The sequence below is a fragment of the Octopus bimaculoides genome, chromosome 19, assembly GCF_046866305.1.
Source record: "Octopus bimaculoides isolate indiv1 chromosome 19, ASM4686630v1, whole genome shotgun sequence".
NCBI lineage: Eukaryota > Metazoa > Mollusca > Cephalopoda > Octopoda > Octopodidae > Octopus > Octopus bimaculoides.
In genome coordinates this window covers 2893577-2916200 of record NC_142946.1, presented here as the reverse complement: position 1 = coordinate 2916200, position 22624 = coordinate 2893577, and the positions used below count along the sequence as shown (strand labels likewise).

Here is a 22624-nt window from a genome sequence, read left to right as displayed (position 1 = left end):
CTACCTTTTATAAGGCAGGCTAAGTAATATTCTTCTGTCCATAGCTATTGAGAAAGTGGCCGTGTGATGGACAAGGCTGAAAGACGCCTTCCTCCTGAGTGTATCCCTCATCCACTTTTATAAGTTCCATTTAGAAAAGAAAGTGAGGATGGAGAAGAAAATGCCCCACCCCCATGGGATTTGTCAAAAGGTGGCTGTTTGTGATGAAAACAGTTAGGGTAAATGGAGCTACTCTAAATGCAATTATAGGCTGGAGACAACAGTTGGGTAAGGACTTGTGCCCTTTGTGGTTAGGGTGAACCAAGATTAGTGGGGTTCCTTGATTAGTCCTAGTTGGAGGAGGTAATTAAATGCTGTAAGCTCCACTCCTCCATGAATTGAAAAGTGTATATCTTCCCATCTCCATCACTGTTGGGTTAGGGGTTAGGGTTTTTCATGCGACCACATCAATATCCAAATATATATACCAATAATGATATTCAGTTATTGATTTGATCTCAGAGAAACAGTTTGCTGTGTTTGCACAATAAATAATTATTGTCATGTTTATTTACCATTATAACAATGTCAATCAAAACAAATCTCTTATTTTATTATTTTGCCATTCAAGATTTTGATTCAATGCTTTTTCTGTTCTTTCTATTTGTGCAGGTTGTAAAGTGAATGGCACCATGTATTACACAGAACACTTCAGCTTTATTCATAAATGTGTCTTGTATAATTGTTCATGTAAGAATGGTAAACATACTTGTCCATCTGAGCTAAGCAGTAAGATTTGTTGAGATTTGAAAGACTAAAGAAGAAAATACAAAGAACTTAACAAATGTGACTGACTTGGCATCAAGTCGTTAACTGAAAATGTCATTATTTGAAAAATATGGACAAAATAAGAAAATCACAAAGAAAAATGAAAAGCATTTCATCATTAATCATCCTTTGAAAAAACAAAAACAAAACAAAATCAGTTTAAAAAATATAAAATGACAAATATTAATTTGATTTGAAACATTCCCACGTTTTCAAATGGTAATTAAATAAATAAAATTAAGAAAACATTTCATTGAGTTGTTCTTTTTTCCTGTGGTTGTTGCTGTTTTCAAATATTTAGAAAAACTATTTCGGTTATATTTGAATGTGTGTATATGTATGTGTATATGTATGTATATATATATATATGTATGTATGTATGTATTTGTATATGTGTGTGAATATATGCATGTTTGTATGTCTGTATGAGTCTATGTATAAATTCATGTCTGTATATGTGTCTACATATGTGTATATATATGAATGTATGTGTACATGCATGAATGTGTGTGTATGTATACATATATGCAATATGTATATATATGTGTGTGAGTGTGTGCATTTTTGTGTATACACCTGTGTGTGGTGTTTTATTCATAACTTCACTTCCTTTCAGTGATGGTGAACAGAAACTATAGAGAGAAAATGGAGCTTGACTCAAATGCCTTGCTTGTTTGGTTTCTCGCAGTTTTCAGTTTCAATTATGTTTGGCTGACCAGCATAGAATATATGGTAAAAGGTAATGCCATAGCAGTAAATTATATGTACCAGCAGAAGTTAAAACATAAGACCTCTTCCAGCCTAAATGTCTCAATAATTCAATGGGACTAAACGACTGATGCCTACTTCCAAAAGTTTGTGACGTATGGCCTTGAATGAAACAGTGATTCAGACAGGACAAAAAGCAACTCTTTTCACTTAAAATAATAATAATAATGTTAATACTCAGCTGGTACTTATTTTATCGACCCTAAAAGGAGGAATGGCAAAGTCAACCTTGGCAGAATTTGAACTCAGAATGTAAAGACAGACAAAATACCACCCAGCATTTCACCTAGTTTTGCTAATGATTCTGCCAGCTCACCACCTTATCAATAATAGTAATCATAATAAACGAGCACTCACAGAGCACAAATCTCCTCCAAGGCAACACCAATGTCCTCTCAACGATTAGCCGGAGGTGATTTTTTAAATGAGAATATCTGAAATAAACTTGAATGCTCTCACAAACGAGAATACTAAAAATAAACCTGATCGCTCTCAACAATTAAGTTAAGAAACCAGAAAAATAATCCCAAATCCTTCTGGTACTGGATTGATCCTAAAATATAATCAGTTTGTGCCAGTCACAAGGCCAAACATTTCTGAAAGTTTCATCTGAATCCATCCAGTGGTTCTTGAGATATCCTGTCCACGGACAAATAAACAAACACGACTGAAAATAATATCTTCGCCTTCGCTAAGGCAGAGGTAATAAATAAGGTTTGAGCTAAACTTGTTGTAGAAATAGCATTAAACCTAAATTATTGAATTAAAGTTGTTTGTGTGCTACATGTGCTATTATCATCATCATAATTTAATGACCCTTTTTCCATGCTTACATGGACTGGACGGTTGAACACAAACTGATGAGCTTGAGGGCTGTGTCATGCTCCAGTGTCTACATGGTTTCTACAGTTGGACGCTCTTCCTAATGTCAGCCATTTCACAGTGTGAGCTGGATGCTTTTGTCATGGCACCAGCACTTGAGGTCCCCAATTACCAAAGTATTAAAGAATGTGAAAGTATGATCGAACGAGAGGAGCACGTGCCTTGCTGAAGAGATGAATGCATGGAAAGAGAAAGATGTGAAGTCAAGGTACAAGGTGAAGAGGAACGAAATAACAGGGACAGAAAAGGTGGGTGGGGTGCACTAGAGGGAAAATAGTGTGGTGGGGTTGAGGTAAAAATACTGTCAACACATGACCTGCCGAAATAGATATGGCAATTCAGTGTTTTATACAACTAAAAACTATTTCATATTGAGATTAGCTGAATCAGAGAAGAAAACTGCTTCTAACATAATTGAATTCTGTTTGAAGAAAACACAAGAATGGCTTAGTTTGTCCCAAGGGAAAAGAAAACCAGAAACAGCTTGATCTGGTTGTTGTCCAACAAACAGAAAGAAATAGCTTTCATTTCTGTTTACAAAATGCCAGTACTTGGCTGAGAGGGTCTGTTCTCTGACTGGGACAATAAACCAGTGGAAATGGTGAATGATTAAAACTATTCTTGATACATTAATCCATTAATCCATTAATCCATTAATATCACATGGTCAAGTGACCAACCAGGTCGTCAGATGTTGTTATACATAGCTGGTCACAATGCGCTTTTGCACTAACAAAAATTTACTTCAACCAGTTCACTTCGAGGATGACCAAATGGACAGACCCTGAAGCCTCACCAACATTACAAGGTTACATTCACAACAGTGAGTGGTCACAACAATGGAAACACGTGTAGGTCATTATAACATGGTGTATATAACTATAAAAAAAAATCTGTGGATGTACAAGTCTCCATGCTCTTTATTATTGTTAATGTTAATATATATATATATATATAGAGAGAGAGAGAGAGAGATAGATAGATATATAGATAGATAGATAGGTAGATAGATAGATAGATAGATAGATAGGTAGATGGATAGATAGATAGATAGATAGATAGATAGGTAGATGGACAGATAGATAGATAGATAGATAGATAGATAGACAAAACTTTTATAATTATAAGCATAATTATAATTAGGGTTCAGCAAAATTGCTTCACCACATACCGAAATTTAGAAATAGCAGTTAAATACTATTCCACTACCATAAGATATCTCCCAGACAGCAATACTCCCAACTCAGGCAGGCAAAGAGAAAAGATCACGAATCTACAGCCTGCTCGTGAAATTAACGTGCAAAGGGTGAGCACTCCACAGACACGTGTACCCTTAACGTAGTTCTCGGGGATATTCAGCGTGACAAGGCTGGCTCTTTCAAATACAGGTACAACAGAAACAGGAAGAAAGAGTGAGAGAAAGTTGTGGTGAAAGAGTACAGCAGGGTTCGCCACCATCCCCTGCCGGAACCTCGTGGAGCTTTAGGTGTTTTCGCTCAATAAACACTCACAACGCCCAGTCTGAAAATCGAAACCGCGATTCTATGACCGCGAGTCCGCTGCTCTAACCACTGGGCCATTGCGCCTCCACAACATCTCATATAGCCTGCCTCGAAAAGCAATCACTTTTGGTATTCTGTTAACACAATTTCACTGGTGTTTCGCTCCTATGATCCTGTTTGGGAAGACATACACTCTACAATATTCTAATCCCGTCACTCACAGAAATACAAAGCTTTTATAAAGGCCAAATGTCCTAAACACAATTTAGTCTGCATGAGTGACTAGAGTAACTTCCCTTTAACTTTATAAATTAATTCAATTTTAATCAATTATTTTTAAACAAAAATATTTTATTATTTTTAGTTGAAGTCTAAAATGCTTAAAGTCCGATCCAGATAAATATTATTCTTTTCGAATTTTTTCTTCCTTTCTTTATTTTTAAATAAATTATGTTTGTGTGTGTGTGTGTGTGTGTGTGTGTAACGGCAGAGGGCGTGGTTAAAGAACTTCCGGTTCCTACTACATAACATCCGGTTCTAGTCCAAACCCGGGTTTGTCGAACTGTGAGTATTTTTATTCCCTTTAAATGCTTTCCCGGTGGGATTTCTTCCAGATAACCCTTCTTTTCACCCTCAGTAAGAACAGTCTTTATACGAAGCTGCTACTTAACCGGAATTACGACATTAATAATAGTTTTTATGGCATTTCACCTCCCACAATCGCTCTTTTCTTGTGAATTGCTTCCTATTGCCATGTATGCGAATATATATATATATATATATATATATATATGTATGTGTGTGTGTATATATAGCTTGTATATGTCGGTAGTTGTCAGTGTGTGTATGTTATTCTCTACACTGTGTATGTTGAGTTTACCCTCACTCCCATCTCTTCAGTTTAATCTCAGGTCAACCTTGAATAAACAATTCTGTGATTAAAACCATTCCAGACATGGTCATATCACCTTTTCGTGTATGTCTAGGATTACATCCTGCAATGTGTCATTGCTTGTTTAAGGCGGTCAAAGGAGATTTGGCTGCTGTTTCTCGCAGGACAAGCGACCACATAAGAGTCCCGTTGTTGTTGAGCTGTGTTTTATTGTAATCCACTTTGGAGGTTTTACTGTTCACAGTTGACAAATACCAGTAAAACAATGAGAGTGAGATAATAACCGACCATACATCGTTCTTTGTATATCTGACCTTGTTCTTGGTGTTGGAACAAAGACTATGGAATTATACTGTTCTTCGACATAATTGGAATAGGCTGTTTAGAATCACCTGATTATTGCATTTACTTTGATATTACGGTGTTCTCATTTGAAGACACGCCCCTCCCCTCACACACACCAAACTTATCCACTAACTACTATTGTCTGCAGGGACTCATTGACCGATTTACCTAAGCTGTTATAATAAAGATACCATGAATAAATGGATATATTATTGTATAAACAGCTCAGAATTCGTGACTTCGAATCCCTGTCAATGTTTTTATTCTCGATCTGTGCAACACACTTAATCCACCCCACCTCTCTGTCTGAAATAAATACTAAATCATTTGAGAATGTCAACTCCTCAATTTTTATATGGTTCTAGAGGGATGATTTCTCTCTAGGGCTCTCCCTAAACTTACTTTCTGGGCAGACATTTGTCACCATGAGTCCAGAACTAAATCTCAACTCTTATTTTTAGCCCATCAGACTGGAAGGGTTAACCTTTTATCATTTCAAAGGTTATGAGTTTCATTTTTTAACCGATCTTCGTTTGGATCTCTGCTGTAAGATATTTAATTCTTTATTGCCTCCACTCTATACAGCCGAGAAAATGGATTCCAGGATTTCTGGAATGTTCCTTTTACTCATGAAAACTCAATATCATCCAATCAGCAAAACCTGGAAATCAATGTTCGTTAGTAGCTATATTTTATGCAAAGCTATGGGCGTAGCCATGTTGTAAAGAGCTTCATAGCCATGTGGTCCTAGGTTCGGTCCCACTGTATGGCACCATGAATGAATGTTTTCAATCCTAATCTTAAATTGGCCAACATAATTTGATAGAAACTGTATAGAAGCCTGGAAATGTCGCTTTCTGTCTCTCTCTCTCTCTCTCTCTATATATATATATATATATATATTATATATATATGAGTAGACAGACAGCCAACAACTGATGAAGGATCCTTTCTCTGTGTTTACTTGTCCTGTTCTCCATTTTTTTCTCGTTGTTTACCTATTTAAATCAAACCCTACAGGTTTACCAGGCACATCATATCAATCTTACTGGAGTTGGAAAGTCTTGAAAGACTCAACAACTACTTCTGGAACTTTGCTTTCCAAGAATTTCTTTTCCTTCAACCACATTTCTGTAGGTTTTGTCCATCGGAATTATTGTAGGTGTAAGAAACTTTGACAACCTTTTGAGAGTTACGTTTACATCCAGCCAAAACCATTTCATCATCACCATCACCACTATCATCATCATCATCATCACCATCACCAACGATATCATCAATAACATGTCAGCAATGAGTTAGTGTCCAGAAGCTTCTGTTTGTTTTGATGTTAATGTAGACATGAGATGTACAGGAATTGGTGACGAAGAACAGATGGCCAATAGACTGCAAAAAGAACCAAGATCTAAAGAAACAAGCAGCATTGGCTACAAAGGTCATCATGTTCAACCTGAATGGCATTAAATACAAAAAGGATTAAGGTTAGCAGTCAAAGACATTACCAAGATTGTGACATCTCACAATGTAATTACATTGCTACAGTATCTTTTGGAAGTGAATGAACATCACACAATCTCGTTTCTTTCTGACTCCAATAAATGCAGTGTGTTTGTGTGTCATATACAAAATGACTGTCTCAGTTTTTTTTCCTATTTACAATCTGTTTAGATGTGCCATGGATAGAACCATTGCCAACCAACCAAGTGTTGGTGATGAGACGAAGGCTGAGAAGGAAGTGGAGGAGACCCATCGCCTGAACAGTGATCATAATAAAGAGGACAAGGAAGTCGAAACCCTGGTCACTTCAGATGTAGGTTCTTTTTTTTTTCCTCTTGATTTAGTCTCCAACACTCATTTTTTTCTTCCACAGAATCTCACTCACACACCCACACACATACAGACTTTGCAATTACTGTGATACAGGTGAAGTTAAAAATCAATCACGCTGCATGGGGACTGGTTTGTCAAAGAATAGGCCTAACATTTCCTCTTAGCTGCGTGGAGGTGCTTGTCTTCCTCTTGTAAACATAAGGACACAGGAAATGTGTCAAGGCCAACAGGAAGCAGTGTAGCTTCCTAGATCTAAACAACAGTAGTATTATTCCCTTCATGGGACTGTCACATTAAGTTGACAGCATACAACTATTTTATTTTTGTTGTTCTTTGCAACTGGGTTTGTTTGTGTACAACACTATGTAACTGTCACATCAGTAAAGACAGGTGTGGTGTCATGTGGGTACTGAACTCTACAAACTAGAGTCAGTCCCTAATACCAAAACTAAATGCTGTATTTTCTAAAAGTAATTCTCTTCTGGAATGAAGTTTTGCCAATTTTTCAAACCAAGTCTCTCTCTCTCTTGTTATTCTCTGAAGGACAAAGTGAAAGACAACAGCAATGTGAAGAAGAAAAGAAAACCTCTGTATTTTTGGTCCACAGCAGATGTTAACAAATGGTTACGGAAACGGTGTGGTTGCTACTGTGATATGTATGAAAATATGTTTTTGGACCATGAAGTAACAGGTATGGCGCCTTCAATTTTAAATAGTTTGTGTCTATTGTTAAACATCAGATTCTTGTCTGAACTGTGGCTCTGCCAGACATCCTAACTATTTGTTCTGTACTACTGTAACTCTTGTATACTTTCTTAATTTTTAAAGAATTCTTTAAATGGAGTTTTTTTATTTTTATTCTTTTGTTTACATCCAGGTCGTACATTGATTAGAATGAATGACATCAAACTGGAGAAAATGGGCATTACAGACAGCAATCATAGGTATTGAGTCCTACATTGCATTACAATGTGATTGTTTCTTCTTTATTACTTGCACTCTTCTTGACTCTTAATGGAACCAAGTCTTGCTCTCTTCCAGACGAGAACTTATGCAACAGATTCTACAGCAGAGATTAAAACATGAACGTGTGGAGTTAAAAAATGCAAACATGCGTGGCAGTTTGATGTTGCCATTCCATCAGAATGGAAGTAAGTCGTTTCAAGTTTCTGAAATTGTTCTTCAAATATTGCGACAGAGTGGTGTGGAAATGTGAACCAGTGAACAGGAGTGGAGTATGCTGACAGAAATGTTAGAGATAGGGCAGGAGAATTTGAGGGTAGGATGGTTGGGTTGGACAGAGGAGAGGAGGGAATCTAGTTGTTTGCAGGAGAAGGTGCAATGATCTTCAGAGCCTACCACCAGCAAAGAGGCCCCTGTGCTGTTGTTTCTATTTGGTTTGTCAGTCAGATGCTTTTCAATAAAGTTTCGAAGAATGCTAACTATAAGAACATTGATCCAGTGACGGCAGTTTAACCAAAGTTGATCTATCAGACATTTTATAGACTGACCAGCCCATAACTGCAGCTTACTTCATATTTCCTCGCCCATTTCTAATTGTAATCTTAATTGGACCATTCTCTCAAGTTCTCTATCTCTCTCCCACCTTTTAAGCTTAATCATTGAACCACAAATTTTTCTTCTACTCTTGGAGTAAAATGTATTTTTCTTCTTTATTACAGGGGATGGATTTGAGGAGACAAAAGTAACTGGCTTGTTGGAAGCACCATTACCTCCATATTAAAACTTGCTGAATTGCAAAAAGAAATTTTGGTTATTGACTTCATGAATTGTGAAGCTTCCATTCTCACTTTGAACAGGTTCCAAGAGGAATTCACAAAACATTGAGGTATCAAAGACTCTTAGAATTAACTTTAACAGGATCTTGTTATATCCAACACCTGAGAATTAATAACTTCCATTGAAGTTAACCAGCATTTTAGTGAAAAATATTTAATATATTTTAGAAAGGTTTAAATGCTTAAAATAAATCTTTTAAATTGCTTAACATCTGGGAGATGTACCAGATGGCACTTATCAAAGTTTTTTGTTAATATGGACTCATCAGAACTTCTTAATGGCATTTCATTTACACAGAGAAAAAAAATTGTTTTTAATCATCTCAGATCTTTGTGCAAGTTCAGTTTCTATCTGTTGTTATTTATAAATTCTTTTCTATTAACAATTTTTTTAATGAGAAGGAAACAATTGCAAATGATTTTCAACAACTCCTCCTTATCGTTTTTTTATGTAACGATTAACAGAAATCTGTAATTAGCTGTCTATGCAATGTGACACAATGTGTAGTTAGCTGCCTGATGTCCTGCCAGATATTAATATTGACAGGTAACCTACTTGTTCGGTCTCTTATGAAACCCTGCTTAAATTCGTTTCTGAGTTCTGGATTTTAATGAAATACTTTCAGCAACAGTAGCAGATTTCTATAAACTTGATGTTAATTAATCTATTAATTTGGAAGTAATTGGTGAAGAAAGAGGGAAGGAAACCAGTGTCTCTAGATTATAACAAGTTTCCAAATCTACAACTGCAGAATTGTCTACGAAATAACAAAAATCTGGGTCTTTAGGTGTGTAGGAAGGTGGTCAATGATATTTCTATAATCAGAAATATCTGCTAATTGGTGATCAATAAGAAGAGAGACATAAGAGGTTGTAATGGTCATGCCTTTAATAACAGTAATGAGTGTTTCTCAAGTGAAATAGTCTCGGCAACATTGACCTGGATATGGCCAGTGTGTGTGTGTGTGTGTGCACATACGTGTAACCACTTTGCTGGCTGAGTTGGCTGTGATTTTCTCTCTTAGAACAAACAGAACCGAGACAACCTTTAAATATGGTTTATATAAGACTGGGTGGTCATCTTGGACTCTGCTGCTACTACTACTAGCTGTCTTAATGCTATATACTATCAGATCTTGTAATACTTACTATGTGATGTTTTCTGAAATATTTCCTCTTCACTCGCCTTTATTAGAATCCATTTTTAGTAGTGGCCAAGTGCTAAGGTGGACTTAGTCACAATCTATGTTGAATGTTTTCAGTCTTGTTATTGCCAAGCTTTGCCTTTCATTTCAAATAGAATTTAAAAAAAAAAAAAAAAGGACCAGTAATTTCAATTCCAGTCACTTATGAAATCCTAAACTATCAAAAAAAGGAAAAGAAATTATTGCATTGAAAGCCAGACAAAGTGGCTCTCACGACTTCAAAATCCTGCCAGAACTGAATCTTTCTCCTTGTTATAAACGATTAAAGTGATTGTGGCCTTGTGCCTTTATTAGAGAGAATTATTATTATTATCATTATTAAGGTAATATCAGAAATGGCAATTTAAATAAAATATCAAGTGATTCAGGAAGTTCAAATCTTGCCTTCAGTCTCATCAAAGTTGAAAAATAAGTACCAGTAATATACTGTATTAAATTTACTCCTCTACGCATTGGGGTGGTGCTTTCAGATATTATCATAAATACAAATATTGTTATCAAATAAGTTTTCTTTGTTCGTTCTTTGTTCAGTATTACATTACCATATTGAAATTATACAGTTGAAGACTTTACTTAAAAGGAGTTTCATTAAATATTTTTTGATTAATACAACTTTTATAGATTTTTTTTTTTCAGTTTTTCCTGTTTGAATTCTTTCAACTTAAAATAACGACCATTGCCAAATATTTCATTCAGTTCATTAATTGACTAGTTTCTTACAAACCTAGGTATTTGGATTATCCAGAGATAATCCCATAGAATTTGAGGAGAAACATTCTGTAAATTGAAAACCAAACCTAAAATATTCTAACAGACTTCCATTGTTTCTTGCTGGCATTACAAGCAAAAGGTCTTTCTTCAACTTCACACAGAAGCATTCTGTTGAAGCATTCTAGATATTATTATTATTGCCAAAAATCATAGAATGTTTTCATTTCATTTATTTGTTGGTAAGAAAATGTGTTGAGCTGTTATGTAGTGTGGTGACTTGTTTTGTTGGTTGGATAGAAACTGTATTTTTCATACAAATTTTAATGGAAATAAATTGTTAATAATTTTAATTCACCATCTTTTATTGTTTCCGATTTTTTGCTCTGGTTTTTTTCTTCTTCAATTTGATGGATACTTATTTTAAAGCAGTATTTTACAGCTGGATGCTCTTCCTGTCACCAACCCTTAACCGTTTTTTAAGTAAGGAACTTTTGTTCATCCTACATGACTTCAAAAGCACATGGTATCATTTGATTCTAATCTTCTATGAAAATATGTCCAGCCATGCAGAAATATTATGTTGCTTGGAAACAGGAGGTTGAAAAGACATCCAACCGTAAAAAAAAAAAAAGAAATTCTACCTCAATGAATTCTGTCTGACCTAATGCAAGCATGGAAAAGTCAAGACTGAAACGATGTTGATAATTAAATGTGTGTGTAAATATATATATGTATATTTCTTTATTGCCCACAGGGGGCTAAACACAGAAAGAACAAACAAGGACAGAAAAAGGAATTAAGTCGATTACATCGACCCCAGTGCATAACTGGTACTTATTTGATCGACCCCGGAAGGATGAAAGGCTAAGTCGACCTTGGCGGAATTTGAACTCTGAACATAATGGCAGACGAAATACCACTAAGTATTTCACCCAGCGTGCTAACGATTCTGCCAGCTCGCCGCTGTAAATATATATATATATACACATTTGGAGAGTGAGACAGAAAGAGGGGAGTGGAGAAGAGAGATTTAACATAAACATAAATGATTTCTATAATTATTACTATTAGTTTGCTGTGTTATTGTACACATAGCTGTAAAATATTCAACATTAATTAGCTTGGAGGTGTAATGAGGGGACTTTGAAATGTTCATGTTTTCCCAAAAGCATTAATAACAAATGAAACCCTTCTGGTTGGTGAATTGTAATTAGGCTGATAGGTTTATGAGATGTTCATTGTTATGAGATATATATATATATAGATATATATAGATATATATATATATATATATATATATATAGATATATATATATATATATATATACACATTCATCACCCAAATATATACAAAATCTAACAGGAAGAAAGAAATTAGCCTGTTCAAAGGAGAAAAAACTATTATGGAATATGAAATGAAAGTTGGGCGAAGCAATTGATAAAGATATCCTATGTGTACAGGTTTCAGTAATCAGGTTGATGCTCAAGTGATGTGATTATGTGTGAGTGTGTCAGTAAACCAATAGGTCATGAGTTGTACATGTAGGTGTGGAATGAGGCACAAACAGGGGCAGGTGGGTTGGTGAGAAGACAAGTGGACGGTGGAGGGGTGTCTAGGTAAAGTTTGCCAGAAGTGAAATAACACTCAATGTTTTCTCACTTCCTGTCCACAATCAGCTCTCCATAATACGCAGTGATTGTCTTCACTTTGTTGTTGAGAATATTTTGTTCAATCTCCACTTTACCATGTTCTCCAGCTAATTTACACAACTGAAAGAAAAGGGGAAAATTTAAAAGGAGGAAATACAACGGCAGCCAAAAACATTATCCAATAAACTGAAAGAGAATAAAGATTTGGGAGACAAGATTTCCATAGAAAAGTTGCTGATGATATGTGTTCTTGACCTCACAAGAATTTACAGTTGCATGTTTGCTACAATGTAGCCATATTGGCTGAAACATCTTACATCATGACGCAAAACAGTGTTTGTGGATATCTTTCTCAAAGATCTGTTCAAGTAAACTTTGATATCTTTTTAGTCCATACTGTGAGACTTTGGACAAAAAACAAACAAATCCTTGTCGTTATTTCTTCCACAGACAGAAAATGACCGACTTAATCTACTTCTGAACCCTGCCGGGTCTCTCCACAAGTTACATATTTGCCTCCTCTCTCAGCAAAAACAACTATTTAGTGGCTATATACATATATATATACATATATATACATACACATATATATATATATATATACACATATATATATATATACACATATATATATATACACATATATATATACACATATATATATACACATATATACATATATATATATATATTGACCGTTGACTGGACACTATTCAATTTTTTTTCTCCGTGTTTTTCTCCTTGTCTCCGTATTCTTTCTGTTGAAGAGCGTAGCTCGAAACGTCAAAGACTTTCCGTATTCCCGAGCGTCATACTAATACATCCTTTTGTTATTTACACCACCTGTCCTCGTCTGTTGTTGTTTTTTCGTACATTCTCCCATATATATATATATATATATATATATGTATATACATGTATATATATATATCATCATCATCATCATCATTGTTTAACGTCCGCTTTCCATGCTAGCATGGGTTGGACGATTTGACTGAGGACTGGTGCAATCGGATGGCTACACCAGGCTCCAATATAGGCCATGTTAGAAACACCCAGCATGCTCTTTAAAGTAGTTGGTGTTAAGAAGAGCATCCAGTCATAGAAACCAAGCCAAATCAGATTGGAACCAGAAGCAGCTCTCAGATTGTTGAGGAGAGGAATACATGGGAACAAATGGTAATGGCAAGTGAATGCCATAAAGATCACAAAGAACCACAAGTGGTCAGTTACAGTGCCTGAAAATGACTTGACCAACCCTAGAAACATGGCAAAATGGACATATTATGATGATGTCTACACCCACCTGTTTGGCAATTCGTAAAGCTCAAAAATGCAACTATCAGCAAATAATAATAATCATCTACATGTAATTATGAGTTAAATAGATAAAGTAATTATACCTGTTCTGTACTGGTGTTGCGAGGGGCAGAAAATGCAAGATTATTGGTCACCTTTCTGGCTGCAGCAAATATGTCTGAAGTATTGAAGAATTAAGGTGAAATAAATGATATTTCTTTCTTACTTTTAGCTGAAAAGTGGTGAAGTGATGGAAACAAGGAATACTGAAACCTTATTTATTTCTATAGAAAAGCGATGTTTTAACCCTAAAATAATGTTGCTGTTTTTTTTAACACCAACAAAAAACTGGGTTTCACAAACCCAACACAAAGTAGCTATACATGGTTTCTACTCTGAGACTTGGAATTTTGGGGGAGGGACTAGTTGATTACATCGACCCCAGTGTTTCAATGGCACTTAATTTATTGACCCTGAACGAATAAAAGGCAAAGTCGACCTTGGCAGAATTTGAACCCAGAATGTGAAGACATCTGAAATACTGCTAAGCATTTCGTCCAACATGCTAACGAGTCTGGCAGCTTGCTGCCATAATCATCATCGTTTAACATCCGTCTTCCATGCTAGCATAGATGAGACTAATGATGATAATGGTAATAATCCTTTCTGCTATAGGCACAAGGCTTGAAATTTGGGTCAAGGGGCTAGTCGATTACATCAACCCCAGTGTTCCACTGGTACAATAATGGTTTCACATGCTGGCACAGGGTCCGAAATTTTTGAGGGTAGAGAGAAGTCAATTAGCTTGACCCCAGTATATGACTGGCACTTAATAATAATACAAACAATTGTATGACTTTGCAAACCAAATCAACCCTCACTAACATAAACAAAAGCACAAGCATTCAACACAGACAATAAATAAATAGATATACTGAAGGATATGCTTTGGGTTCCATGGTCTCAACATCAAACACATTGGCGCTCAAATAGTTTGGTCCACCCCAAGGTGGGTCCAGGTATACAACATCAACAGCATTTAAGTGAGGGACTATTTGTAGAAAATCTCCAACGATGAATTCAATGTGGTCAGCAACGCCATACAGTTCCGCATTGTGTTGTGCATATCCTACTTTCACTGGATCAATGTCGATGGCCAGAACTGGAGGGAAGAAGCAGAAACACAATTAGAGCAGCCAACATCTTTTGGGCTTTCATCCCTCGCCATATCACGGTTCACTCATCGTGGTTTATTATTTATTTCTTTATTGCATAAACGGGGCTAAACATAGAGGGGACAAACAAGGACAGACAAAAGGGATTAAGTCGATTACATCGACCCCCAGTGCGTAACTGGTACTCATTTAATCGACCCCGAAAGGATGAAAGGCAAAGTCGACCTCGGTGGGAATTTGAACTCAGAACGCGGTTTATTATTTAAGCTTATGTTGGTTCCTCTGTGTTGTTGTTTTGCATTTATCATAAAATTAACAAATTATAAAAATAAACTAAAATAAAGTAAAATAAAAACCATTCTTACCGTGTTGACAAGTGAAGGCAAACTGAATAGCATTACCACCGACACCACAGAAACCATCCACAATGACATCGCAACGACACCGCTCAGCTACGTATTCAGCAATCTTCTCTGGGGTCACGGAGAACCAACTATCTAAAAACATTGTAAATATCACAGTGAATCTCCTAATATAATAATGAGCATAATATATATATATACCGGAGTAAGCACATGAAATGTGCAACAAGGTGGGAAAAAGAGTACTCAACTACCAGAGGTAGAGTAATATGCTTTATTTAAAAGCAGCAGAAATATAACAAAAAACTGTTACTCAGAGTTTCACGTTCTCGTTCACCGGACAGTTTTTTTTTTTTTCTAACAAAACTGTCTGATGAACGGGAACGTGAAACTCAGAGTAACAGTTTTTTGTTATATTTCTGCTGCTTTTAAATAAAGCATATTACTCTACCTCTGGTATTTGAGTACTCTTTTTTCCACTTTGTTGCACATTATTGGTGGTGGCAGCTGCAAGACCTTCAGACTTGGGTCATTTCCAAGACTCTCCCTTCTCCTCCTAAATCCAGTTGCCCACTTTTGCACTGTTGATAAAGTTACAGCATCATTCCCTAATGTAGAGACCCTTTTTCTGCAGGTACTCCATAGCACCACAATGCCAAATTTTGTCCATTCTCAAGAGATGTCACTACTAGTTACTTTCAAAGTCAGATGTGAATTTACTTGGAAAGAAACAATGCAGTTATTAATAAGAAGAGCTGGAATTCTTGCATGCAAGATTTCACAGCTCTAGCATCACTCCTTCATATTCAGACTATGAACTTTTCAGCTCAACCTCATATCTTTTAGTGAAAAGGGAGAGGGCAGCCCCCAACCCCCAACATATTCCAGGGACTCTTAGTTTGTTGGGAAGAAGTTATCCCCAGACTGGAGACCTAACACTTATCACTTAAGGATTAGATTTTAGAGTTGTATAAAATCTTCCTCACCATTATATATGACTGGTCTTCTGCAACTGAGATAGATGAGATGGATTAGCAAGACAGCAGCATCCTTTCAGGAATCTTGAATTACCATTCTTTACATATACCACATGGCGCATACACGCACAAACCTCTAATTAGGTTTCTGCTTTTCTATTCCACACCAATAATATACAAAACAGAAACTAATTACCTTTGGCTAATTTGATTCCTTTATTAAATCTGGAGAATAATCGGAATCTTTGAGACCAATATTTTCTTAATGTCTGGTCTTCCAATATCTCAGCTGGAATATCCATTTTCTGTTTTTGTTTTTTACTTTTGCCAGCCGAAGGCTTTGATTTACGCAGACATTTTTCAACAGAACCTTCAGTTGACGAATTTGGTTTCGCAGTATCTACAAAATGTACCCCTTGTTTTTCAACAGAATCGTCACAAAATGATGCTACCTTACTAGGAGTAATACTCGCTCCTTCACAATTTTTTACACAATCCAAGGGGTCTGAAATTGTAGTTTCAATTTTTGTTTCAGCAGATGGAATAGAATTATTCTCAGGACAATCTGAAGAATGGAGTTTCTCTTCAGTCCCAAGATTTTCTGCTTTGTCCGTTAAACATTCAATTCCAGAGAGAAACTTTTTCACTTTCTGAACCACTTTGTTTTTCTCAAGTTCTTCAACTTTGTCGGTGAATTTTTCTCTTGTTATTTCATCATTACCATCCTCCTCCTCATCATCATCATCAAAGTAAATGTGAACTGGTTGTTTCCCAGTATTTACTTTAGAATAATGCCTCAAAGTATTTGGATGAAGACGCCACTGAATAGAGGAAACGGCAGCTTTACTACAAATAATAAAGAAATGTATAAAATACAACAAAGTTTTTAGATTAGTTCAGTCAAGGAAACAACACAAGAAACAGACATTTTTGTTGTTGGAACAATAAAAGTATGGAAGAATGGAAACCTTTAGAGGAGAGTTCTTGAAATAGTTTGCAGCTCTATCAATACGAATTATGATGGAAGGGAGAAAAGTTTGTTTGACTTTGCGGAGACTTTTAGTGAGAGGAAACTAAAATGTCGCAACAAAATGTTATTGAGTCAATGTTAAAAAGGCGTTTAATGTATTGAAGATTATATTTGATTTTAAATCTTTTAAACAAAACAAGTGGGGGGGGGGGGGGATTTGCCATAAATGTGGCCTTCACTATAAGGAGGTGAAGAACTACAATATATCCTTACCTATCAGACTTTTCCTGGAACATATTAAATCCCAGACTATCTAAGGTCTCCATCATATCAGATCCATCTGCTGTGTAATCTATATTCTGTGAGTCAGCTGTTGATTCCAGTTTGAATCCTTCATGGAGTTTATCAGACTCTTTCACCAGTGAACTGATTGGTTCAAAAAGAGGATTATACAACATTCAGTCTTGAAACAACACAAATATTTTCAGCACTTCAAAAATAATTCTTTGAAAAGTAGTAAAAATCTCAGCAAGAAATGGAAACAAAGCTTAAAGAAGAAAAATCTCATAACAACAACAACAACAACTGACCATTTAACTGATTTTGTTGGTAACTCTTGTGGTGGTTTATCCTCATCATCTTCATTATTCATCTTCTCCAAACAGGTTTCTTTACTTTCACAAAAATCTGCAATAATAAAATATACAATCAATAACTTGTACATTAAAGATTTGTATAGCATCATCATCATCATCATTATTTAACCTTGACACGAGTGAAAACAAGAACTATAAAATGTGAGAAACACTCACCAGAATTTTGTTGGAGTGAAAGAAATGTGTTTTCTGACTCTGTTCTGGATTGTTCTGCTGACATTACATTGACATTATTCTCTATAACTGAATGTCCAATATTATTTTCAAGAGTTTGAGTTTCCTGAAATCCATTGGATGCCCTGCCAACGTTAGAGTGAGATAAGGTCCCATTGGAGATTACATTAAACTCTTCTGGATTATTATTTGAAGAAACATCTTCTAATACAGTGTCTTCATTATGGTGACGATGATTTAAATGGCGCTCATAGGATTCTTGAAATTGTTTGTAATAGAACCAATAACTTTCTTGATAATGCTCGGTCCAAAGATCCTCCCACATATCATTATAGTTAAAATCACTTCTACTATTTTCTGTTGATAATTCAGAGTCGTGTTTCTCTGTGTTAGCCACATCACCATGTTCATCTGTGTTAGCAACATGATCTTTACTGATTGAATAGCAATGCATCATTTCAATAAGCTTAGATTCTTTGTTACTGGCAACAGAATCAGGGCAATTTCCATGTTGTTCAGAAAGTCTTGGAGACTCTTCACACACCATTCCACTTTCCGTACACCGTGTCATTGTACTTTCAACAGCTGCATCAAACATGCGACCTTGTGTTTTGTATGACCAATACACAGATTTAGAATTCACTTGATGTCCATTCATATTTGGTTGGTCACTATTGTGCACCAGTTCTTCTCCATCATAACAAACCTGATTCCCATTTTGGTGAAGATCTGCAGAAGTTCTTTGTCGGTTTATTTGGTCTTCAGCTGTTGTGGTTTGTTGCCTACAAGGCTGATAAACTGGACATTGGTCTTGAAGTCCAGAAACATCTTCAGAGTTAGATAAACTGATATTAGAAGTTTTCTCTTCCTCCAAACAATAGTTTGTATCAGAATCTGTTTGTAAATGTTCAGACTGAGTATTTGTCTCATCTTTCTGTGGAAGAATGTTGCCATTATTTACATTGAAATTCTGACCCACATCGGTAGGAAAATCATTCTCTGGCACCAAACGATTTGTTTCCTGCTCATCATTTAAGTCACAGGTGTCGTTTGTGCTGACCACTTCCACCTCCGCTATTGGAGGTACAGCATAACTATCAGCATCAATTTGGTCAGGGTATTTACTGACCCAGCCATGCCACACCAGATATTCCCCATAGTTTGACCAATAATCTTGCCAAACAGCATCAAAATTACAATTATTCTGTTCTATTGACTGAAATATTTCAACAGGAACGACTAATGACTGACTTTCTTCACTCGTCTCAGTGTTCAGTGAGGTGGAACATTCTCCAAGATCTTTCTCAACATATTCAAATTCTTTGGAGGAATTTCTTTGTTTTTTCCTTTTTCTGTGTTTTTTTCTTGGTTTCTTCTTTGTCTTTGTTTTTTTCTGTGAAACAACAAACATGAACACTATCACACATAGGTTAAACATGAAGACTGTCACAAGTTATACACACACACATATATGTATATGTGTGTGTATATATATATTTATACAGAGTGGTGCAAAAGTGGGTATACAGTCATGAAAAAAGAAAACACATACAATACTTGTTTATTTTTATCAAAAATATCAAAAGTTATGATAAATGTATCAGGATTAATGACCCTGAAAATATCAAATGAGGCTAATTAATTAAATGTGTTAATAATTTTAATGAATTAAGTATTATAACATTGATGTGATATTTACTGTGCACCTACTTTTGCAACCCCGTGTTTATATATATATACATGTAACGCGGAGTAGATGGAACAGGGACAACTGATGAAAGGGTATACTCTTTATGTTGTATGTCTCGTTTCTCTGTTTGATTTTTTTCGTTGTTCGAAAAAAGTTTGTTTAGGAAATGCAACTAGATCTCACAATGCAGGGAAATAGTTGCATAATCAAGTACCTGAACACCTGAAGAACTACGTTTTTTTGACGACAATTGTAGTGATTAAAAAATAAATGTCCCCCTGTACCCCTTCTTGTTGACTCCAATTTTTTTCAATTATAAATATATATATATATATATATATATGTGTGATATAATACTCATATTTTTATGGTGGAAAATGCACTGGAGGTGTATATGTGTGCGTACATGTTTAGTAATTTAAAATATAAAGTTTGTACAGAGAAATAGCCTTACTTTCACAATTCCAGTATCCAGCTTTCTGTGAGGATTTCCAAACTGACTTGGCAAACCCATTTCTTTCATCATTTCTGTTTCAGTATCAACCACATCTAAAATATCACCATTATCATCATCATCATCATCTGCATTACAGCTCACACTTTTATCATCTTCATCCACATCAGCAGCAGCATATCTTCTGTCACTGGATAACAATAACAAGACAGTTTTAAAATTTTCAAAACTTTACTGATTTGTTTTTTTATACCTTTTTTTTTTTAAACTGACACAAACTGTCCACCATGTTTATTTTGTCAGCCATTTATAAAATAGTCCCTCACAGTTTTACTTTACCAAAAATTTCAGGCACTTCCTTCAGTCTTCCTGCAAGCTGCTTCACTTCCTCTTTTGTGGTCACTACCTCACTCACCAGCAGTTTCCCATACTTCTTGCTCTACATCACACACAAACAGCTTCCTTTTATACAATAACATTGATCTTCTCTTCACAGTCAACCTCATTGGACTAAAAGCAACTGTTTCTGATTTAGAAAACTTTGGAGGAGAGGAGGTAGTCAGCCAATACAATCAACCCAGAGATATGACTGGTGTAGTTTGTAAGGTGACATCTGAAGGATGAAGGACAAAGTTGATTTCAACAAGATTTGAACTCAGAGCATAAACAGCAGCAAGAATTATCATGAGCCATTTTCCCAGCACTCTAAAGATTCTGTCAATCTGCTGCCCTTACAGGATCAATAAGAATCTCCGATCCAAAACTCAAATTCTTCTTTTCTCTAACAAACATGAAGCAGTCAATTATAACACAAAGGAGTGTTTACTAAGGAAACACAATTTCCTCACACTGCATAGCAACAATATATCCCTTCTGCCACACAGAGTAGGGTCCACCTAAACAGGGAGTTCACAAGTGTAAATCCTGTGTATCATCCACACTTACTAATCGTTACCACCACAACAGAAAATAGACAGCAATAGTATTTGAACCAATGATCTGTCACTTCAAGACTAAAACAAAGAATCACTAACCAAAGGACAGATCGTGTCAACAGGCATTCAACAGTTGATTCGTCTCCTAACACAAGTTTCACATCAGCAACATATTTCCTTTCATGGTACATTGTTGGTCTGAAATAGAAAAGATGTACACAAATAAATGTGTGTGTGTGTGTGTGTGTGTGTGTGTGTGTGTCTGTGTTAATTTCATTTTCGATAGTGAAAGTAACGTTAGATTTGCATATTGTTAATTCCGTTCCCCACAGCATGTTTTTATCTCATAATATATGTTTGCACGTGGATCGACATTCTGAACAGCATTTCAAATTTTTCAGAAACATTTTTGCGGCATTTGTTAACATTGTCTTAGAACACTTCCTCGGTGTTTTAACTTGAAATGATGATCAAGCCGAATAAATAAAAATTCTCATGTTTATAATATTCCCCACTGCCCTTCTGATTTATGATAATAATATGGGATTTGGGAAATATTAGGTTGCTATCTCTAGCAAGTCAAATGAGGGCTTAAATACTCACGTTAACTTTCATTTTCACTTGGTCAACAGGCATTAAACAGACCTATGATTAAAGGCGTTCCAGCAGGGACAACTTTGTTTTCTGTTACATAGCTGTGTATCTAGGACTACGTTAACCAATGTCCTTCTGTTATTTACGACAGTAATGTGTGATTTGGCAGCTATTTCTAGCAGATAAAGCGATCGGGTAAAGGCACCGTAATGTCGTAGGCGCTCTCTTCACAGATTTTGGCCACTATTTCCCTCTTTTCTTTCAATGCATCATTTTCTAAGAGTGAAATTAGTTTTCTATTGCTATTCCAATAAACTGAGAGTGCAGAACTCCCAAATCCGGGGTATGCACTAACAGGACTCTAGAAATGTTTTATATAGCACTATGATGAGAAAAAAAGTTACAAAACAGACAAAATCCTTACCGTGTTTCCATTTTTAGTTAAAACTATTTTCAATTTAGTTACATTGTACGAATGTCACTTCATCACATTTTCCCTCAATTTACCAAATTTAACTCCTCGTGCACAATTAAATGATTAGGTTAATTAATTGAACAACATCGTTTTTAGGATAAGAAGAACCAAGTCCGACAACTTCAGATAAATTAACATAAGATTATTCTATGACATCAATAATATTAATATGAATGATTATCATTGTTATTGTAATTATTAGATCAACTTACCTCCGGAGTTTGTTGGGAGACGAACCTCAAAGGATGAAGCATTGTGAAAATAGCAAGACCGGTGTTACACCAATATGTTAACACATGCAAAACAAATCCGGTTTATTCTAAATGGCTACATCGTTATAAGAGCAATCATATTGATGGACGGGGGAAGACGTATGTCAGGAGGGATTCTATGGAGATAGTTTGCAACTGACGAAATCTTGAGAACACAAGGCGTTGTAGAAAAGGCAGTGTGAGGAGACAGCAAGTTTGTA

General features: G+C 35.7%; 3 protein-coding genes across 4 annotated transcripts in view; 2 read left to right on the top strand and 1 right to left on the bottom strand.

The window, feature by feature from the left end:
* Positions 1-1055, top strand: part of LOC106876685 (uncharacterized) — a 72615-nt gene extending 71560 nt beyond the window's left edge. Inside the window, exon 64 of the mRNA XM_089366496.1 lies at positions 652-1055. Within this exon, the coding sequence (XP_089222622.1) occupies positions 652-782 (131 nt within the window). The 3' untranslated portion in view covers positions 783-1055. The remainder of the gene's footprint in view (positions 1-651) is intronic.
* Positions 1056-4478: 3423 nt separating this feature from the next.
* On the top strand, positions 4479-11091 carry LOC106876688 (sterile alpha motif domain-containing protein 12). Its single transcript, XM_014925334.3, has 6 exons — positions 4479-4523; positions 6865-7006; positions 7570-7717; positions 7904-7970; positions 8068-8177; positions 8709-11091. The coding sequence occupies exons 2-6, from the start codon at positions 6872-6874 to the stop codon at positions 8768-8770; spliced, it is 522 nt and encodes a 173-aa protein (XP_014780820.1). The 5' UTR covers positions 4479-4523; positions 6865-6871; the 3' UTR covers positions 8771-11091.
* A 992-nt stretch (positions 11092-12083) lies between these two features.
* On the bottom strand, positions 12084-22501 carry LOC106876686 (uncharacterized). 2 transcript variants are annotated; one of them, XM_052974838.2, is made up of 11 exons: positions 22365-22501; positions 21183-21281; positions 20149-20338; positions 17987-19397; positions 17765-17861; positions 17448-17600; positions 16401-17050; positions 15231-15362; positions 14637-14852; positions 13795-13874; positions 12084-12511 (listed from the first exon to the last, which is right to left on the bottom strand). In XM_052974838.2, the coding sequence occupies exons 2-11, from the start codon at positions 21272-21274 to the stop codon at positions 12398-12400; spliced, it is 3135 nt and encodes a 1044-aa protein (XP_052830798.2). In that variant the 5' UTR covers positions 21275-21281; positions 22365-22501; the 3' UTR covers positions 12084-12397. The 2 variants fall into 2 exon arrangements, with proteins under 2 accessions (XP_052830798.2, XP_052830797.2); XM_052974837.2 differs by lacking the exon at positions 22365-22501 and adding an exon at positions 22102-22275.
* Positions 22502-22624: the final 123 nt, after the last annotated feature.

Bases quoted from the DNA above. Each gene is read 5' to 3' on its own strand.
- LOC106876686 (XM_052974837.2), bottom strand. The intron at 19,398-20,148 runs GTAAGGCTATTT...GTTGTTTCACAG, and splicing joins TGGATACTGGAATTGTGAAA to AAAAAAACAAAGACAAAGAA. The intron at 17,862-17,986 runs GTGAGTGTTTCT...TTATTATTGCAG, and splicing joins TTCACTCCAACAAAATTCTG to ATTTTTGTGAAAGTAAAGAA.
- LOC106876688 (XM_014925334.3), top strand. From the start codon at position 6,872: ATGGATAGAACCATTGCCAACCAACCAAGTGTTGGTGATGAGACGAAG. The intron at 7,718-7,903 runs GTATGGCGCCTT...GTTTACATCCAG, and splicing joins TTTGGACCATGAAGTAACAG to GTCGTACATTGATTAGAATG. The intron at 7,971-8,067 runs GTATTGAGTCCT...GCTCTCTTCCAG, and splicing joins ATTACAGACAGCAATCATAG to ACGAGAACTTATGCAACAGA.